Source organism: Marmota marmota, unplaced genomic scaffold, assembly GCF_001458135.2.
Source record: "Marmota marmota marmota unplaced genomic scaffold, marMar, whole genome shotgun sequence".
NCBI classification, from domain to species: domain Eukaryota; kingdom Metazoa; phylum Chordata; class Mammalia; order Rodentia; family Sciuridae; genus Marmota; species Marmota marmota.
In genome coordinates this window covers 38,667-59,435 of record NW_026000144.1, presented here as the reverse complement: position 1 = coordinate 59,435, position 20,769 = coordinate 38,667, and the positions used below count along the sequence as shown (strand labels likewise).

The following is a 20,769-nucleotide window of genomic DNA, read 5'->3' as shown; positions in this document are numbered from 1 at the left end:
AAAAAACTGTGGCATTTATACACAATGGAGTATTACGCAGCACTAAAAAATGACAAAATCATGGATTTTACAGGGAAATGGATGGCATTAGAGCAGATTATGCTAAGTGAAGCTAGCCAATCCTTAAAAAACAAATGCCAAATGTCTTCTTTGATATAAAGAGAGCAACTAAGATCAGAACAGGGAAGAAGAGCATGAGGAAAAGATTAACATTAAACTGAGACTAGTGGGGGGAGAGAAAGGGAGAGAGAAGGGAAACTATGGAAATGGAAGGAGACCCTCATTGTTACACAAAGTTACATATAAGAGTTTGTGAGGGGAAAGGGGGAAAAAAAAAAAAACAAGGGAGAGAATTAAAACAACAGCAGATGGGGTAGAGAGGGAAGATGAGAGGGAAGGGGAAGGGGGATAGTAGGGGATAGGAAAGGTAGCAGAATACAACAGTCACTAATATGGTATTATGTAAAAATGTGGATGTGTAACCGATGTGATTCTGCAACTTGTATTTGGGGTAAAAAATGGGAGTTCATAACCCACTTGAATCAAATGTATGGAAGATGATATGTCATGAGCTGTGTAATGTTTTGAACAACCAATAAAAAATAAATAAAAAAAAAAAAAAAGAAATTATTTTCAAACAAAAATTTCTTGTTTTATAATATTTCTTAGGACTAAAGTAAATATAATATATAATTTTAATAAGTAATAAATTGATGATTTCAAAAATAACTTTATATAGAAATATTTTATTACTACTTAGAACTTCAGATGAACAACACATTTTTATAATTTTTATTATATTTAGTTGCAGAAATATCTGATAGAGCATGAAATACTTGAGTAAAATGGCTGCCAGAAGTAGGATAAAAATACAGAATTAAAAAAAAAGAATTATAGAAATTGTTCAACAGGTAAGGAGGTCAGATAAGTTTAAGTTTTCAACAGATACTGTTGGGTATAAAATTGTGGCAAGATTTACATTTCATTGGATACATTTAGAAAATGTTACACTTTTATTTTTTCAATGATAGTTTATATAATACACCTCTTGTCATCTTGCTCATAATGATAATTTTTGTGGTCAAGTAAGCATGAAAGATTACACAAAATTATTTTCATGGAATTCTTTCAGAGAATATAAGAAAAACGTTTGAAGATCATAAGATTATAAGAGCATTAGTTGACAATATTGAAAAAGTACTGCTTTTGCATTATAATATCAAATATTTAAAATATGTTTATTAAAATTCTAATCAAAATTTGATAATATTCCAGGTTAATTCTTTCATTTTAGAAGTTCAAACTATGAAGATGATTTTTTCACCATTCACAAAAGGATTTGTATACTTAGTCATTTGGCATTACTTCAAACATATGCTTTGGTCATTTGACATTAGACCAAATCTGGACTTGATGTGTATCCAGAAAGTATAAGTATTCCTGAGAAAAGTTTATCTACTTAACTTGGAAATTTTTACCTGTGCTTATTATAATACTTAAAATTCTAATATCTTACATATCTGTAGTTTCATAGTTGACCAAATGTTCTCATGCGTATTATCTTCACTTCTCTGTCACTCTTTCTGATTATATTTTAAAATGTACATCAAGGTGCTGGGGATAAACCTTACTAGTAGATCTTGTCTAGCATGTGCTGAGCTCTGGGTTCCATCTACAGCACCACAGAAAAAAAAATATGTTAAGACTTTCCTGGCTCCAATTTACAGGAGAGCCCAATAAAATATTCCTCATACTCAGAAGTTCCTGTTTCTCTACATATTTTATAATTTAAAACAGTGCTCTTTTCAAAATATGCAAACTCCAATTTGGGGATGTTCTGTTTATATTAATATAATAGTAGGATCTTTCTTAGTTTGAGAACTCAGTAACAAATGGATTACAGCATTCGGATGTCATCTGGAAGGCAAACAGGAAGATGACTCACAATTGATAAAATATCTCTACTTAGGTAAAATTAAACATGAATGTTCAACAAATAAATTTTACTTCCTGGAGAGTAAAATAAATTAATTGGCTTTGTATTCTTGAGGTTTAGTGAAATTAGAAATTGTATTACATGGGTGGTTATATCCAAATGAACCATCATTTTCTTTATAAAAAAACAAATATAAAGGCTGAGGCTATAGCTCAGTGGTAGAATACTTGCCTAGAATGCATGAGGCACTGGGTTCGATCCTCAGCACACATAAAAACAAATAAATAAAATAAAAGTATTGTGGTATTTCAATAAATAAATTAAATAAAGGCATTTTTAAAAAATTCAACTTAAAAAAAGTGTCATGAGTTTAAAAATACAAATATAAGAATAGGTATTTGAAACAAAGTTAAACTTATAAAAACTAGAGGAATTGCCTCCAAGTTGTTTTTTTTTTTTTTTTGTTTAGAATTCTGTGACAGATTTCATTTCCTTATTTTATAAAGGAACCACTGAGGATGAATCTTAAATGAGTAAATGTGATGCTCTCTGGATAACCAAGAAAAAATCTGGAATAGAGATTTACATTTATTATATTTTTTTAAAAGTCAAGAATATTGATTTATTCATCAAATCATGTAATTCATCTGATTTTTCCCCAAAATATTTAAAGTGCTGATTGATAAGCTGTACCAGTAGCAGCCTTAAAGTACTATCTGTCAAACATTTGGAAAATTTAAAAATGTGGATGGAACAATATTGATGTTCCTGGAAATTATCTAGAATTGATTTTTTTATACTAAAGTAGTTAATATGTTACAAAAATAGATGGTTGACAGTTAACCTTCACTACCCATCAGGTAAAATAAAAACCAGTGAATCAGGAACAAGATCAGAGTTCAAGGAATCAAGAGCTCATCTCCCATTCTCTTTGGTTCCTCTCTATACCATGAGGGGAAGTCAATTTCCCAACCCAGTCTTGATTCTACTTTTTCTGCTTCTTCCCAGAGATGCTTTGGCTACTGCAAAATCGTAAGTAATATTTCCCCCAAATTCTATTGTCCTTCTTTCCCATGGTGTTATCTCATTCTTGATCTTTTTTAATTTCCTGTTACTTGAGAGAGTCAGCAAATTGTTATTACTCATGTGGAATGACATATTACAATTCTAGAAAACTTAGACATGAGGCAGCAATATTTGTCAATCATTCATGAAAGAATATAGTATTCTTATTTTTTTTTTTAAAAAAAGGAAACATTTTTTATTACTCATAAGCAGACAGCAGTGTTCTGGCCATTGTGAAGTGGCTCTGTGTCTGTGTTTTCCCCCATGTGAGGGGTTGCCAAGATGAATGGAGGGACCTACATACAGACAAGCCAGGAAATTGGATTTGTGTGTCAATTCACTTAATCCTTCAGCAAATCTTAATGTCTGGCATTAGGTTTGGGGAATACACAGATTAAAAAAATTTAGATCTTTTCCTCAGTACCTCAGAGAAGAGAAAAGGAGAGAGATGGAATACAGAAAATGAAATATAGCCACCCCAAAACAGGAGCAGACACTGCAGGATTTTAGGAGAATACTGCCAAGAAACCCTAACTCTTCAAGGGACCTGCTGTAAGAAAAGGGCCATCCCCAAATTCTGCATAGAAGAAACTGCTTTTGAGATAAGACTTAGGAAGCTAATTTAAGTTTTCCAGATACACAAAGACACTCAGAAAGAGAAAAGTGAGCAAACATACAACATCATGAAGTACATATTTGAGTGATTATAAGTGGAAAGGTAAATGGCTACAGGGGAATGGCCTTTTCTTCTGGGAGTAACTGGTTGGGTCTGCTGATGAGCCTTGCTTAGATTGGTTCAGCTCTCATCACTACAGAGTGAAAGAAAGGAAAGAAATAAGATTGCTTCTTAAACTGAAGCAAAAACAATCTAGTGTCTCCCACGTGTTAAATGTTATTTTTCTAGAATTTTTCTGGAACAAAGTGCTTTGTGGTAGTCACATGGAACTCAAGATCACATGCAGACAGGATCTTAATACCTTCAAAAGTGCCTTGTTGATTAATTCATGTAAATTTGGAATTTCTATCCAACATATGTGATAACTCTTAGATTCCTTTCCCATAGTTTTCTAATATTCCAAGGGTAGAGGTTTTTAAAACTCAAAAGATGCATAGCAATTTTAATTTGATGTTTTCTAAATTCCCATGGTCTTTTATGTTGGCCTTTGAGCAACATGAAATCTGGTTAAAATCTGAAATCTGGCTCTATGCTATGATTGGTGATGATAGAGAATATTTTCTAGAAAATAGTAATAATTTTGACATCTTTTGAACCTCTCTCTGTTTGATCCTTTTCTCCACAGGCAATACATGGTTCTGGTCCCATCACAGCTCTATGCTGGAGTTCCTGAAAAGGCCTGTGTCATCCTGAATCACCTGAATGAGACGGTGACACTGAATGTGAATCTGGAGTATGGAACACAGAGCAGGAACCTCCTTACAGAGCTGGTGACAGATAGGAACTCCTTCCACTGCAGCCCTTTCATTGTTAGTATCAACCACTGGGATGAGGGAGGTGGCTAGAGAAAGTGTTTAGTTGAGACCTTATGTTCTCATCCCTCAAATTTATAAAAGAAAAAAAAACAGCATAATGAAGGAAAATGAAGAGTACGGAGTAAGTTACAAATGAGAATCTAAGAATAAAAGTGTACTGAATATGCTTACACAACACAAACAGATCAAATGCAGTATTTGAAAGGTAACAGTAGCTATAGGATTTCATTTGATCTTAAAATACACTTGTGATGTAAATATACTCTTAACATTATTGGTATAAATACTGAAATTCTTAAAGTCAAAAGACACTTATCTAAGACCTCACAGGTGGTTGATTGTTGACTTATTTCACATAGCCTTTTATCACTTAAAGTTTTAAATCTTTAATCCTACTAACTTACTACAAACGATAAAATAAATTTGTTATTGACATTTGGAAAATAAAATATAATGATTTTTTTAATACCACCATATAGCCATGAAAATGAGAAAATGTCACCTCTTTCACTAACATGACTGGATTAAAGAGTTAGTTCATTTTATTGAAGTGATATTTTCCTTGTCAACCAAATCAATGAATTGTTAGTGTCATGTTATAAAATTGCAATAATCTACTTTTAAGACAAGAAATGTAAACCTTAACCTTGTTCCTTTCTAATTCTCAGGGACTTACCAGGAAAACGGAAAATCATGAAGGCCAAAGCTTTCAGAATTGAGTCTGGGTAGATTCTTCACTCATTTCTGTTTTGCAGATTCCAGAGTTGCCATCTTTTGCAGCGTTCATTACCGTGCTGATAAATGGGACAACCCAGCATTTCATAAGCAGGAAGTCAATGTACATAACGAAAGCAGAGAGCCTGGTCTTTGTCCAGACAGACAAACCCATATACAAGCCAGGACAAACAGGTATAAGGAGCCAAAAGAGCAAAGACCACCTTGGGGGAAAGTACATATTTTTGATTATGTGATTCAACAATCATAGGACTTCTAGCCTGGGTTACCACTGGGGTTTTCATGGGGAAAAAATCTCTGTATTTCAGTGAGATTCCGCATTGTCTCTGTGGATATCAATTTTCACCCACTGAATGAAACGGTAAGTCTCATATCTGTGGGTGGGGTTGAGGAAAATAGGCAAAAGTTAAGGTTCTATTGGAAAACCAGAAACCAATGTAAGAGATACTTAATCCTTCCACACACACACACACAAAAATCTTATTAAGGTGGACAAAAGTATATTGGGTTTCTCTTTTTAAAAAGCTTCTGTAGGTTGGGGATATAGTACAGTTGGTAGAGTGCTTGCCTCACATGCACAAGGCCCTGGGTTCAATCCCCAGTACCACACACACACAAAAAAAAAATCCTGTAAAACACATCTCATTTGAAAATAATAATAAACTTACTATTTGGATCTTTATCCAAATAAGTTTCCTCAATTGTATGTTATTTCACAAAAAGAAAGACATGAATTCTTAAGAGATTTATGTACCAAACTAAACATACAAAGTTATATGAACCAAGCAAGGAACATTTCCTATTTGGACAAGAAATATACTTTCTTCCCCCATCCATAAACTTTTATCAGTGTTGACTTTCCAGTTTTCTCTTTCTAAACTCTATCACATGCTCTATACTACTTTTTCTTTCTTTTTTTTCAGTTCCCAGTCATTTATATTGAGGTAGGTAATATATTGCGCATGTAGGTTGGAATGAGGACTCACTACAAGTAACATTTAGTTACCTCTCTCCTTCCAATCACTACTTTAACAAAACTAACAAACACTATTTTCCCTGTCTACCTTAAATTATTTGGGAAAAGTTGGTTATATACAAATGAAAGAAAAATTACTTGAAATGATTCAATTTAATAATATCAAAAGAGGTACTAGTATGAAATGTCATGAAATGCCATCTGCAGTACCTCAGAGCTAATAAACTTATTTTCCTTCTCTCAGTCTAAAATCTACTGAAAATGTTGCTAATAGTTATAATGCCAATTTGCCAACCCATTAACTCTAATACCCAATGTCATTCTTACCTGAAAAGCTGCCCCTCTACTCAAAAGTATCTATTTCAATTGTTTCTATGAACTCATAATATTTTTACCTATAGAATCCGAAGAAGAACCGAATTTTCCAATGGCAAAATATCAATCTGCAAAGGGGACTTACCCAACTCTCCTTCCCACTGTCTGTGGAGCCCTTCCTGGGTCTCTACAAAGTCATTCTGGTGAAAGAGTCTAGAAAAATAATACAGCACTCCTTTGAAGTGAAAGAATATGGTAAGAATTATGCAGGAATAAGGCATGTATAACACTGTAATATTTACACAGGAAGCAAGCAAGGTCTATCAAACAGTCTTTGAAAATTACCAAGTTTTTTTGTTCACTTGAATATTTGCTAAGCACTTGTCATGCATTATCTCATTTCATCCTCTCTACAGTCATCTGAGGCATATACAATTATTATATTCACTTTACAAATGAGCATATAAATACTAAAAATATAGTCATTTATCAAAATCATAAAACCAATAAGAAACAAGAGAAATTTCAATAATTACAAGTGATTATTCAGATATTCATTGCTAACCCATACATTGTGTCAATTACATGCACCATGAATATATTTATTTGTCTTATAACTGAAGGTATTTCTTGGCATTATCTCATAATTTTCTAATTTATTCTTGTTGTAATAATCAACTATGATATCTAAATCCTAGTAATTTAGTACTCAAATAAATTATAGTTCAACTCTGTAATCAATTAAACTATAACAGTTAATTTAACAATCAGCTAATTACTACATCAGACATTGAATCCATCTAATTAGTTACAAATTATGTGGATTTTATAATAAAGATAAATGTTTCATGCCATGGCTGAGAGGTCTTATTATAAAAAAAAATAATTCCCAAAGCTCACCAGAACGTCCATGAAAAATCACAAAATAAAGTTATATTATAGGAGTAACCTCTTACACAACTCTGGGAGAGACTAGAAAATAAGATTCTATCAGGATCACTTGACAGAGAATATTGCTAACCACACCTGAACATTTAATGGGGATGGATTGATTCAAATTTGCAAAGGACCTGGGAAGAAAACATCTTCAGTGGCCAGAGTGTACCATGCTGGGGAACTTATGGAAGGACCTAGAGAGGACTGTGACCTCTACATAGTTATTAGTTCAGTGGAACCATTGCTGAGGGTATGGTGATGGCCTGGGATTTTGTTAATTAGCAAAGCTAACATTTAGGAAGAAAAGCTGCACATAGAGAAAGACTAAGGACACACTGGAATCTATTTGTCCCTCTACTGCCATATCTTACTGTGATGATCTTCAGAGGCTTATGGTACTATTTTCCTTCTACCTTTGAAATCGGGTGCAAACTCAGAGAACAGCAGTCTAGGAAATATAGTGCTAGCTCAACCAAGGTGACATAGTACAATGTGCCCATGGTAATGACCAACTTCTTGTCAGTATTTTCCCTCGTGCTCCCTACTATAATTGAAGTCAAATTACATGATTCTATGTTACAAATTCCCCTAATGGAATCTAATGGAATCCATTACTAATATTTTTAAATCTCTGGCCCACTCTCACCTCTTTTTCTCTTTTATTCAAAACAGTTTTACCCAAATTTGAGGTCCAAGTAAAAATGCCCAAGACTATTCCTTTTCTAGATGAAGAATTTGAGGTATCCGTCTGTGGCTTGTGAGTTGCATTTGCTATTTCATTGTTGTCTCCATATTATATGTAAGAAATGTATTTTAAATAAGTTGCTGGACTTTGAAGGATTTTAATTCAGGGAGTAACAATTCTCCCCAGCTCTCCTATACTAAGTAGCAGGGATATATGTATATGACACTTCTACTAATAATAACATCATTCACTGGACATTTAAAATGTGACAGATAATGTTTTAAGCATATTTTTATTCTTATACTAACTCTGTGTAATAGAGGTAATTATTATCCTCAATTTACAATGAGGGAAACAAAACACATAAAGGACAAAAATACTTGTTTGAATTATTGTGATATCTAAATCATGGTAAACAGTGGATGGAAGACTGGAACTTAGATATAATAGTGTACCTTAATGCTGTACTTTAATTCCTAGATACACATAATAGAATTAAAAATGCAAATCATAATTATTTCTTCCCTGATTACCTTAATGTACTAGAGCATCCTCAACTTGCTTTTGAAAATAGCGTGAGTAACATGTTTTCATCCCTTTCAAGAGCCTTGATGCTTTAAATATTTTCATCAGAGGGGAAGCCTTTTGATCCAGATCTACATATGATTCAAGATCTAATTGAAATTCTACATGTTACCAGCAATTTATATTTATCAGCAATTATAGGAGTTTTGAGGAGAAAACTATAGAAAAGGAAAGAATGGGGCACTGAAGCTAAGCCTCACCTACTTCACAGCTACAAAAAAAGCTACAGAAGTCAAACTTGAGGGTACATGAGAATTTATAGGAGGTGTTTAATTAAAATGAACACCTCTGGTCCCCTCTACAGAGATTCTATCCATAAACCGGGGGCAATACTCAAGCATCTGGCATCTCAATCTATATTATAGGTAATTTCAATGGTGGTGGTTCATAAAATACACTTGAAGAAAAAAATAAATTGATTTGAGCTTTGCATCATATCCTTCCATCATATGTGGCAAAAGTAAATCAAGTCATTATGATACTGTTCATAAATCACATTTTTATTTGTAGCTGCTACTTTCTCTCTAACTTTCCCATTTATCCTATTAAAATACTTAGGAATTATGGCGAATGTAGAGAGCCACAAACAAGTCAAGATGGCACCTGGCACTTTGCCAGGAGGAATGGTTTGAAGGGTAATGCCAGCCAGTCATTAAGATGATGTTAATTGAGTTGAGCTGTGTATAATTGTTAAGATGATGAGGATTGCTGTATCTGGATTGAAACAAGCTGTGTATAATTAGTTAAGTGCATATATACCTTTGCTGTCCGGTAATAAAGCGGTTCCCACACCTGCTGTATCAACCTTCACAAGTTGCCTGTCACTCCCCCCCGCTATTTTGCCCAGCCAGCCGGGCTGCAGCAGGCGAACTTAGAAATAATATTCTTTTCACACCCTTATTTTGTTTTTTGTCCTAAATCAACTTAGGTGTTGTCAAAGCTAGAATTATAACCTAGATAATCAGACAGCAGAGAAAGTGAGAGACAGGACAGTGTTAAAGTAAAACCTCAATGGAGGGAGGAAAAAAGATCTGAGAAAAACTAAACTTATAACTTTGAATTTGGAGATCTTTCAAAAAGATTCAATCAGTGATTTCTCTTAAAGTCATAAACGTATTCCTACTAAGGTAATTAAGACACAGTCTCTCAGAATTATTGCTCCTGGAGTGCAAATGCCATGGAAGGTACAACCGTTGCTTTAGGTGCATAAAAGATGGATGTACAGACAGGTCAAATCAGGTGAAGAAATATCTGTTTCATTTATATTAAATACATTTTGTATGATGTCATTAATATTATAGATACACATATGGAAAGCCTGTCCCTGGTCTGGTGACAATTAATGTATGCAGAAAATATTCCCAATACCATTCTACTTGCCATGGCAAACATTCACAAAATATCTGTGAAGAATTCAGCCAACAGGTATGTGGAAACAACTCCTCAGAGCACTAATACCAGATCTTGTTTTCTCATGGGTTATGATTATAAATATAATACAATAGAGAATATGTTCAAAATAATCAAAAAGCAAAATTATGGAGTAAGGAAAATTTTTAAGGCAGGCAGTGTTAGGAGTGTTGGGCTTTTGAATTTATTGTTCTATTTGTTTGGCCAATTTTATAATTTTCTTCCAACAGCAATCATCATGCAAATATAAAGTATGAAAGGATAAGGAAATATCCAAATTTGACATTTGTCCAACAGATAACAGAAGAATGTGGCAGGTGCTAAGAATTTGGCTAGTATGAGAATTGAATGATGTGTCATGGATCCAAACTGCTTATGAAGAGTGTTAAGTAAAAACAAGGTTCAGGAGAGGACAGACAGACTAGAAGTATAACAGATTGGAGGTCCCACTTATATCAAAGAAGAGATTTACTAAGAATAATTAAACGAAACAGCTGAAAGTTGAATATGTTGCATTGACAAAATGGAATTCATAAATTACTGATTCACAGGAAAAGTATGTAAAAGTCTAGGATATGACAAAGACAGCAGGTGCTGCAAGGGTAAAAAAAAAAGAAAGTTATTTATCAAAGCTGCAGAATTCAAATGAAAGGCCAGGATGAAGAGTATGATGATGATTATCAAGATAAATAAGATAACCAAGAGAGGACTATAGCTGCCAAAATCTTTACTATATCAAGGAGACTAGTATAAATTTTATTTTAAAGTGATCAGAACATCTGTATGTGAAATTTTAAAATTATTGAATTTTATTGTGCTATAAATATTTTTATGTAAATGAGTACAAAATGAAAACGTGAATCCCAACATTTATTTTGGAAACTTGATTACTAGAAGGATTTATCTAGTCCCTGAATGTGTGTGTTCCTATTAATATCCAAGAAAATATCATGAAAATGCAGTTAAGAGAATATAATCCATAGTCAATATTTAGGTAGAGGTGGTTACAGAGGCTTCTTAGAATGTATTATGCCTGAGTTGAGTTTTGAGTAGTAGCAACCCTTGACCAAAGTAAGAATGGAAGATAGAAAGTTGCCATTTGGAAAGCAACACAGGCAAAAGCTAGAATTATCAAATATCATGGTACACATGGAAACTCTAAGAAGTTCACTGTCAGAAATGGGATTATTCAGAAGACAAGGGATAAGGCAAAGGTTAACAATGAATAATTCAATGATTAACGAAGAAACTTTATGCCCAAAAAATGTAGTCTGAACACTTATAAAATGTATTTATACAGCCAATAAAAAGTTCATAGACTGATGACTTTTTGACAGCAAATTAGATGACCCAGGAATTCTTTCCTTTTCTCTTCAGGCAGACAATAAAGGATGTTTCACACAACTGGTAAAAACTAAAGTGTTTCAACTGAGACAAACGGGCTATGACATGAGAATACAAGTAGAAGCCACAATCAGAGAGGAAGCAACAGGTTTGCATTCTTTTTAAATTATTTATTAATTCAATCAACGTTTACCCAGCTTCCATTCCATTTAAAATATTTTATAGTTTCAGCATATTATGAAGAAGACATGGGCCCCTCGAGGCATTAAAAATTTTAAATAAGATGTTTATATTTATGTGTATGATCATAAAATTCCTACAAGAATTATAAAACTAAGGGCCAAATGAATATGAAAAGAAATAATTAATCCTGATGTAAATCCAGAAGAAAGCTTTATAAGATAAACTAGCATTTGAAATTATTTGAATAGGATGTCTAATATTTTGAAAGATTGGTGATGGTCAGGGAAACATGAAAAATGTAGAAAAAAATGGGTTCATTTTCAGAAGAACCCATTCATTTTCAGAAGAATCTGAAAATGTAGGTTGGTGCTAAGCTGGAGAGGAAAGTAAGTCATATACTGAAGAGTTTAGAAGTCATTCTGAAAATTATTAGTTATCAGATAGGTTTGAAGAGATGGATTAAAAATTGATATTTTAAAAACATAATTCTATCAGATACAGAGAAGATAAGCTAAATGAAAACTGTGTTGCAATGTAATATACCAGAAACTGATTCAAAAACGCTGAACCCAGATTTTAGTTCTTTTGGATAAGTAAATAGCAAGGAGTGGGATAACCATCACATGGTGGTTCCAGTTCTAGTCTTTGAGGAATCTCCACACTGTTTCTCAAAGTGGTGAAGCTGATTTGCAGTTTCACTAACAATGCATGAGTAGATTCCAAATATGGAGAAAAGGAAATGCCATTAACCAATATAGAATACATGTAAGAGCTGGGATGTGGCTCAGTGGTAGAGTGCTTGCCTAGCATGTGTGAGGCACTGGATTGAATTCTTGGCACCACATATAAATAAACAAAATAAAGTTTTTGACAACTAAAAAAAAATGTTTTAAGGAATACATGTAAAAGAACTATTGTGATGAAAATGTCAAATTGAAATCTATAATATTAAGTTGAAGTGGATACGTTGTGCCAATAATAATTTTAATCTTTATAAAGAGAGCCATCAGAACAGGGGTAAGAAATATAAATCTGAAGCCACACCTTCTGTATCCATATCCTGAAAGTGAGTGCAGTACTTTCTGAAAGTGAGCTCATTTAGCATTGCTAAATTTAGGATACATACAGGACAAAGAGGATCCCAAGAAGAAAAACAACTGTATTAGTAGATTATACAATAGTATAAAATAAAATCATAAGACCTAGGGGTAGAGAAGAATAAAACTGTAGAATTTCTTAAAAGCCTTGGGAAAGATGACATATCACAAGGGTACTGCTATATGAAGTACTACCAACGGTTCACCTATGATGAATCTGAGATGAGGAATCTATATGGGGTCGAGTCATGGACCACTTAGACTTTGATAACATGATGACTTAGATGATAAAAAAAGGCACACTGAATGGAAGAGTACCAGGTATTGGGTGTACTTTGGACAAGCCATGCAATGAAAAGGAAAGTCTTTCTGGGAAAATATTTGTGATAGAAATATAAACATATGTTAAGGCCAATGTGAATGTGAATGATCTAATTGTAAGTACAAAGTTGAAAGGAAAAGCAAAGATATGAGAGAGACAGAAACAAAGCTGGAGCAAGATCACAGAGAAGATGAGAACTTAAAAACAGGTGGAACAAGTAGGCTACTTTCAAAACCAGAATTGGGGATTGTGGATGGTAACTATGTTTTATATGAAAATGAAGCTAACATCAAATTGCTTCTCAAATAGCTTCTATAGTGTATGTGTGAGAAATTCTGGAATAAATAAGAGAATATGGATGGTGTTTTGTTATGATGAAGTGAAGATACAGTGGAACTAGAAGGTGAATTTGGAATACATAGAACTGTTCAACTTCACTTTTTTTTCTTTTTTAGGATTAGAATTAACTGGTTATGGATCAAGTGCAATCACAAATACCTTGAGCAAACTGAAATTTACTAAAGTGAATTCACATTACCGACCTGGACTTCCTTTTCAGGGACAGGTAAAATTATCTTTTCAATATATATTAATTTCAGACATGAGGCTTTTAATAAAACAAATTTTAAAATAAAAAAAATCAATATTTATAAGAAAAATAAAATTAAGAATAAAAAATTATGGCAAATAAATTTGAAAAGCAAATAGCACAAAATGCAGGAAAACAAAGCATGATTTTATTAATTAAATTTCAAACATAACTCTAATGCATTTTTTGTGTAATTCTCTTTGATTGGCTTTTTGTAAGTAATAATTTTTTTAAATATAATTTTCCATAGGAAGAATAAAAAGGTAATTGTGTCAATCACTTTTTACTATGACAAAATACTTGACATAATTAGCTTACAAAGAGAAAATGTTTATTTTGGCTCACAGTTTTAGAAGTCTCAGTGCATGATTGATTGGCCCCATTGCTTCAGAGCTTGTGGTGAGGCAGTACATGATGGGAACATATAGCAGAGAGAAACTGCTCCTCTCATGGTCAGAGGGAAAGATGGGGAGAGAAGCAGGGGAAGGAGAGAAAAAGAAAAATATGCTGTAGTGCCACAGTCTCCTTCAGGGATGCATCTCCAATTTTCTAAGTACCTCCCACTAGCCACCCCCATCAACAAAGGTTCCACAACTTCCCAATAGTAACACCCAGGAGACAAAACCTGTAACTATAGGCATTTGAGTGATATTTAACACCCAAACTATAGCAATAATCTTTCATCTAGATAATTTTTTTATTACTAATATTTTTTAAAAGTTTTTTTTTTTTGAGTTTCAAAGTTCAATATCAATAATGTCAACAATGGTAAATTTTAGGATGGATATCCCAATTCAATATACTATTAATTTTCTTTTATATAAGATATGTAAGTTTCCTGAGTATTTTAAAAGTTGCTTTTGTACTAACTTATCTTTCAATTGACAGCTTATAGCCAATTTCCTCATTTTATATTTTGAATTTTATATTTGAATTTGTGATTTGACATTTTCCTCTTTCATTCCAGTATTTCATCCATCAAATGGGAAAGAAATTAGGAACTATATAGATATAGTCTGGCCAGGCCATTTCAGATAGAGAGAAGATGATGAGAAAACTTGAAGGATGAGAATGACCTGGCCAGAAATAGGAGACTGGCCTAGGCTCAAGGTGTGAAATAGTTTCAGGAACAAAGAACTACAAGGTAGACAGTGTGACTGCTGCTAAAATAAAAGGTGTGACTGAATTCACCAAATAGTTGTAGGGAAGCCACATCAAATCTTTGAGAGCCTTTAAGGATATGGCAAGAATTTCAGATTGAGAAGTGACTGAAGGTTTTTAGGTACTCACCATGATCAGGTAAGTTCATGCTGTATAGAGAATGATTTGGAGCAAAGGGGAAGCAGCAAGAGGGCAGAGTGCAGACTACATAGAAAGCTATTGGAAACCAGACCGAAAAACACTGAAGCTGGAAAAAATTGGGGAAGGTAACTTCATGGTTCCATTTTCAAATAGTCTCAAATAGAAATATCCTAATAGAAATATTAACAAGATTTTAAGATCGATTTCACAGCTGGTGTTCTATAACCAATAGTATTGCATTTATAAAAAATAGTAAATTTTAAATGTCTCACTATGAAATATAATAAGAAAATAAGGTGATCTATATTACATTATATCTCAGAAATATATACAAATATTGCTTTTCAATTAAGATGATAATAAAATAAGCTACATTAATATTTTCAAAAATCACAAGAATAAAGAAATATTAAAAATAAATATCAGAGTTTAGAGCTCAGGAAACACATCTTGATTTCCGACTCTAAGATCTTTGGTAAAAGGTAGGAAGTGACCAGCAAGTGAACACCTGCACAGGTCAAAGAGTAGAAGATGTCACTCCTTCATGACATATAACTACTACTTTCATATTTCTAGATTCTTCTAGTTGATGACAAGAATCAGCCAATCCCCAATCAAAACGTAATTGCCAGTGTGAACAGCTTTGTTTCCAGTTTTACTACGGATGAGCATGGTTTGGCCAACATTTCCTTCAACACCATGAACTTCACAACGGCTTCCATTGTCGTCACCGTGAGTGAAAATGGGCATCTGGGACAGAAAGACAGATCAGTAGGGCTACATAGTTCAAGGATGTATGAGAAGCATGTGAACTCTAGGAATAAAAGAAAAGGTGATAAAGAATAACATAAATTAAGCAATGTGGAGCCCTAAATTATACAAAAAAATTCTCTGCCAGAAAACTTTCACTCTTACATGGACTCTTCACAACATGGTCTAGTGGCAGGTGCCATTGGATAGATCATCTTGATGTTTCCTTGAAATTTTTAATGCTCTGTAGTTCTAATGTCCATTAGATGTTTCTTTGTTAGTTTTTTGGCATAATACTGTGTTTGACTTTTACTGAATATTTAAATGCTCTGACACAATTTACAGCCATAATGTCTTAAGAAAAAGTAATTAAACTTGACTGCAAGTGAATAATATCCACTGAATGAGTTCAGCAAACACCCAAATCACCTCAGGAGGAAGGTGGCTATGTGTTATACTGTACACTGTATTTAGGAAAGCAGCCTCTTGACATATTTAGAAAGGAGAGAGAGAGAGAGAGAGAGAGAGAGAGAGAGAGAGAGAGAGAGAGAGAGATATTAACTACAAATAGACTTTATATTTTCACATTAGGTTACTTACAAACAGAATACTAACTGCTTTGATGACTGGTGGCTCGATGAAGTTCATGAAAGAACACAGCACTCTGCAAGCCTCATGTTTTCCCCAAGCAGGAGTTATGTTCAGCTTGAACTTGTTGCTGGTACTTTGACCTGTGGGCAAACCCAAGAGATTCAGGCACAATACATCTTGAATGAACAGACCCTGAAGGATGAAAAAGAGTTAACCTTCTATTATTTGGTAAGAATAAGAGTCACTGTATCTCTTTCTCAATGCATTAACTCGAAAATTGCTGGATTCCTGTCAAAGTAACAGTTTTTATGTCAATATTAATAAAGGGGGTATTGTTTTATGCTAGAAAAGAAATTAATTCCTAAGGAGTTAATGCCTTAATTTCTCATTTATTTTCTGGTCACCACTGAAACACCAGCTATACAATCATTTCCTTAATTCTATAAAAAAAGTAGAAAATTAACAAGTTACTTTCAGTTTGATCTTGTATAAATTACTTAATTTCATCTGTAAAGACAAATATGTAATTTCACCTGAGTACTGGAGATAATAACCACTTCATATAATTATTATTGAAATTAAATCATTCAGTTTCATGTCTAATACAAAGAGAATGCTGAATATATTTGTTTTTTAGAGAAAGGGGCAACAATAGAGAAAACATGTATATTTTACATCCATCTTCATTATGCATTGCTCTGCATATAGTAGGTACTTAAAATATTTATTAAAATAACAAACTTGAAATGAAATATCTAATAGAAATGATAAATATTAAATGAAAATGTAAAACATACTAAAATTTGTTATACAAAGTAGATAAAAGCACAGTTAGGAAAATATTGGAAGGTAAAGATAGTAATAAAACAAAACTTCTGATTGGAGTTGTATGACTATTGTTTTTTTATATATTATAAACATTTTGAAGTAAGATTAACATATACACTTTTAAACAATAATAAATAAATTTCTTTCTATCTTCAGATAAAAGCAAGAGGAAGCATCTCCAAATCAGGAATCCATGTATTGTCCATTGAAAAAGGAAATGGTAAGCATTTTCTAATTACATGTTTTGGTTCCCTCTCAATTGGCCAAGTCCTGAACAATTTAGCAGGTTAGAGCTATTTTCACATTAGAGGAAACATAACATAAAAAACAAACTATCTCATAAAGCAATAGCTTCAAATTTTGTTTCTGTAGTAGAGTTAAAACAATTTATTTATTGAGTACCTACAGAGGTGAATAGGAAAAAGAAATATAACTTTAACAAAAATATGCTGCATTTTGTTCAATGATAATATATTAGTGGGTGCTTTTCCATTTTGTCTTTGACTTCCATGAAACCTAATGAAAAGTTTAAGTACTTAGGAAAAATAACTATTTTGTTAACATTTTCCTAATAAAATGAATGTCTGCTTATATTTATTACATACTTACTTATATTTAACTGTTTCAGAAATATACCTTCATATGTTTTTAGTATTATTTTTTTATCAAAATTTATTTTGACCCTATTGGTTTTGCTTCTATCACAAGCTAACTTCACATTTTTGTAGATAATCTCAAAACTTATTAAAAGAAATTCCTATATAAGTGAAGACATGTAACTTGTTCATAAAGGGAGACTTACTATCAATTGTACTCAAATTGATCTTCTTCTCAAATTTCTTATTGAGGTGAAATTCACTTAAAGTTAGTCATTTTCAAGTGTGCAATTAATTTAGTGACATTTAGCACATTCACATTTTTGAGCAACCACCAACTCTACCTATTCTCAATACATTTTCATCACCCCAAAAGAAAACTCTATGCCCATCAAATCTTTTAAGGACATAGGAAGGGGATAGTTTTTTTAATATTTATTTTTTAGTTGTAGTTGGACACAATACCTTTATTTTGTGTATTTATTTTTATTGGTGCTGAGGATCAAGCCCAGGTCCTCGCACAAGCTAGGCAAGTGCTCTACCTCTGAGCCACAACGCCAGCCCAGAGGATAGTTTTTTAAGTAGGATTGTAAGCTACAAAGACCTAAATTAGAACATTCTTGAGAGAAACAAGGTGGAAATGTTACATACGCATTAGGTGATTTGCACAGGAAGCAATTACTAAGATATAAAGGTGAAATTCTTTTATAGAAATAAGAGTCTCTCAATGTCTTATATGTGATTATTTGTACCTGTATCTCTGTTGTGTTGTAAATGGCCTGAAGGAAAGACTGTATTGGATTATTTGTATTGTTCTTACACACAGGACAAGATGTGCTGATTTGGATCTTAGGGATAACTAGAACTGATTGAAATTCTCTCCTTCATCCTCTCCCAAATTTCTTAAATTTTTTCATATTAGAAATAGATACATGACTAAATGTTTTTTTTCTTACTTAAGCAGAGAAAATAAACAATTAAACCTATATCTTTAAAAACTCATTATTTCAGCATATATTTATTAAATAACTACTATATGCACACTAGTGTGTATACAATTATTTTCTTACTTTAGTATGTCCCAAATGTGAATAAGTTAAATAATCTGAGAACCCCTGTTTCATAAGATTGAGAAAATTGTTCCTAATCTCTAATCTTGAACTTTCTTTATTCTCCAGTGATGGGGGCATTTTCCTTCTCCTTTCAAGTGGAACCAGACATTGCTCCTACTGCTCAGATTCTTCTTTACACTATTTTACCTAATGGAGAAATTATTGCAGACACTCAGAAACTCGAAATTGAAAACTGTTTTGCAAACAAGGTGGGTCATTTTGTTTAGGCTTAGTCATTTCATCCTTTTCTTCTTTCTAAGTATGGAAAATAAGGAAGTAAGTAAAATACTCCCATAATGTGGTCCTAAAACTTTTCTCCAAAGAATCTCACAAGGCAGAATGACATCATACCTTGAGTGGTCTGGTGACAATAAGAATCCTCACAAGGCAGAATGACATCATACCTTGAGAGGTCTGGGGACCACGAGCACAATTTTCAAAAACTCTTTTTTATCATAATAGTTATATGGATTTCAAAATCATTCCAGTATAAACTCTTAATAGTTTTAAGTTTAAAATATTTCATTACCAAAATTTTCACCTGAAAATGATGCTTCATAAAGCTGTGTTATTTTATTGAGTCACACCTGGGCACAGGAACCAGTAGGTTATTATAAGTTTGCATTTAGCTTGACAGTATAAACCAGGAGCATATGTCTGTACCCTGCTTTGAGAAACACAATCTTGGTACTCTAATAATGATTATAGCATAAAAATCTAACATAAGAATAAATGAAATTTTTTTTTTATTTTTAAAGAATACAAAGCTGCAATGTGAAGCCCAATAGATTAAAAAATAAGTTTTATCTCAGTAGAATTTGGTGCTTTTATCTGATTTTTACTATTCTGGCAGTATATTTTAACATTAGCAAACAGAATCTACCTACTTCAGATATCTCTTCAAAAACTGGGAGGAATCTTTAACACACACTTTACAGAGAATAAAACAATGTGTGTTTATAACATCTGAACTTTTCTCCCATTAAAACAATATTTGCATTACTTAAAAAAAATACACTGGATGCCAGTGAATGTGCTAATCAACGTTAAGAATTGTTGTATGATTTTCCCATGGTGTGAAATGATTTGCTGTGTGATGTTGTGACATATAGAGTATCCCCCAAAACCTATAAACTCTCACTGAACAAAGGACTGGGACTCACTCCCTAGGACTGCTGCATCAGGAACAGTTTTGAGTCCAGGCTCGAGCTTGCAATAAAGACTCTTGTGTGATTGCCAATAAATAAATAAATAAATACACTGGGGCTGGGGAAATAGCTCAGCTGATAGAGAGCTTGCCTCACCTACACCAGGCCCTGGGTTCAATCCCCAGCACCACTACCAAACAAACAAACAAACAAACAAACTAAGAAAAACACACAATGGATTCTGATACATATCTTTATACATTTTCAATTCCATCTAAATAATTCTACTAAGCCTGGACCTTTTCATATTAGAAATAGAATATAATGTCCTTGGAGTCTAGTGCCTCTTCCTTTTGGGATTTTGGTATGCTTTCTGTCAAGTGAGGGGAGACGCCTGCTCAAGCTTCATGGCTTTCACTGTTAACCCTGGAGAGTGAGTTGTTCAATCCTGGAAGGGCCCTGCTATGCCACAGATATCAGCCCACTTTACTCATAGTAGTGGAGCAGTGCTCTTTCTGATGAGTTGGTGTTCCCATCACAGTGCGGAATCAGAGAGGTTTTCAAAAACATAATCAACAGAACATCAATCTTCTTCTCAGAGTTCAAACTAAACAATGTTTCTCAATCTGCCAAATCTGCAACAATTTCTGTGTAACACCATGAAACTTTCCCACAGAAACAAAAGCCCATGGACGTTATATTTCTCTTCATATAAAATACCACGAAACATTAGAAGAGTAGATCAATTGAAGGTATAAATCAATTTAGACAGC

At 33.1% G+C, this 20,769-nt stretch overlaps 1 protein-coding gene across 2 annotated transcripts in view; it reads left to right on the top strand.

Annotated features, from left to right (window-relative positions):
- The first annotated feature begins 2,814 nt into the window (after window positions 1-2,814).
- Window positions 2,815-20,769, top strand: part of LOC107160646 (pregnancy zone protein-like) — a 43,422-nt gene continuing 25,467 nt past the window's right edge. The window contains exons 1-14 of one of the 2 annotated variants that reach the window (XM_015507300.2): window positions 2,815-2,968; window positions 4,303-4,486; window positions 5,248-5,401; window positions 5,536-5,588; window positions 6,151-6,171; window positions 6,605-6,773; window positions 8,127-8,211; window positions 10,026-10,149; window positions 11,512-11,626; window positions 13,536-13,645; window positions 15,548-15,703; window positions 16,313-16,540; window positions 17,297-17,360; window positions 18,915-19,057. In XM_015507300.2, the coding sequence (XP_015362786.1) occupies window positions 2,886-2,968; window positions 4,303-4,486; window positions 5,248-5,401; window positions 5,536-5,588; window positions 6,151-6,171; window positions 6,605-6,773; window positions 8,127-8,211; window positions 10,026-10,149; window positions 11,512-11,626; window positions 13,536-13,645; window positions 15,548-15,703; window positions 16,313-16,540; window positions 17,297-17,360; window positions 18,915-19,057 (1,689 nt within the window). In that variant the 5' untranslated portion in view covers window positions 2,815-2,885. The remainder of the gene's footprint in view (window positions 2,969-4,302; window positions 4,487-5,247; window positions 5,402-5,535; window positions 5,589-6,150; window positions 6,172-6,604; window positions 6,774-8,126; window positions 8,212-10,025; window positions 10,150-11,511; window positions 11,627-13,535; window positions 13,646-15,547; window positions 15,704-16,312; window positions 16,541-17,296; window positions 17,361-18,914; window positions 19,058-20,769) is intronic. The other variant, XM_015507301.2, reaches the window with a different exon arrangement.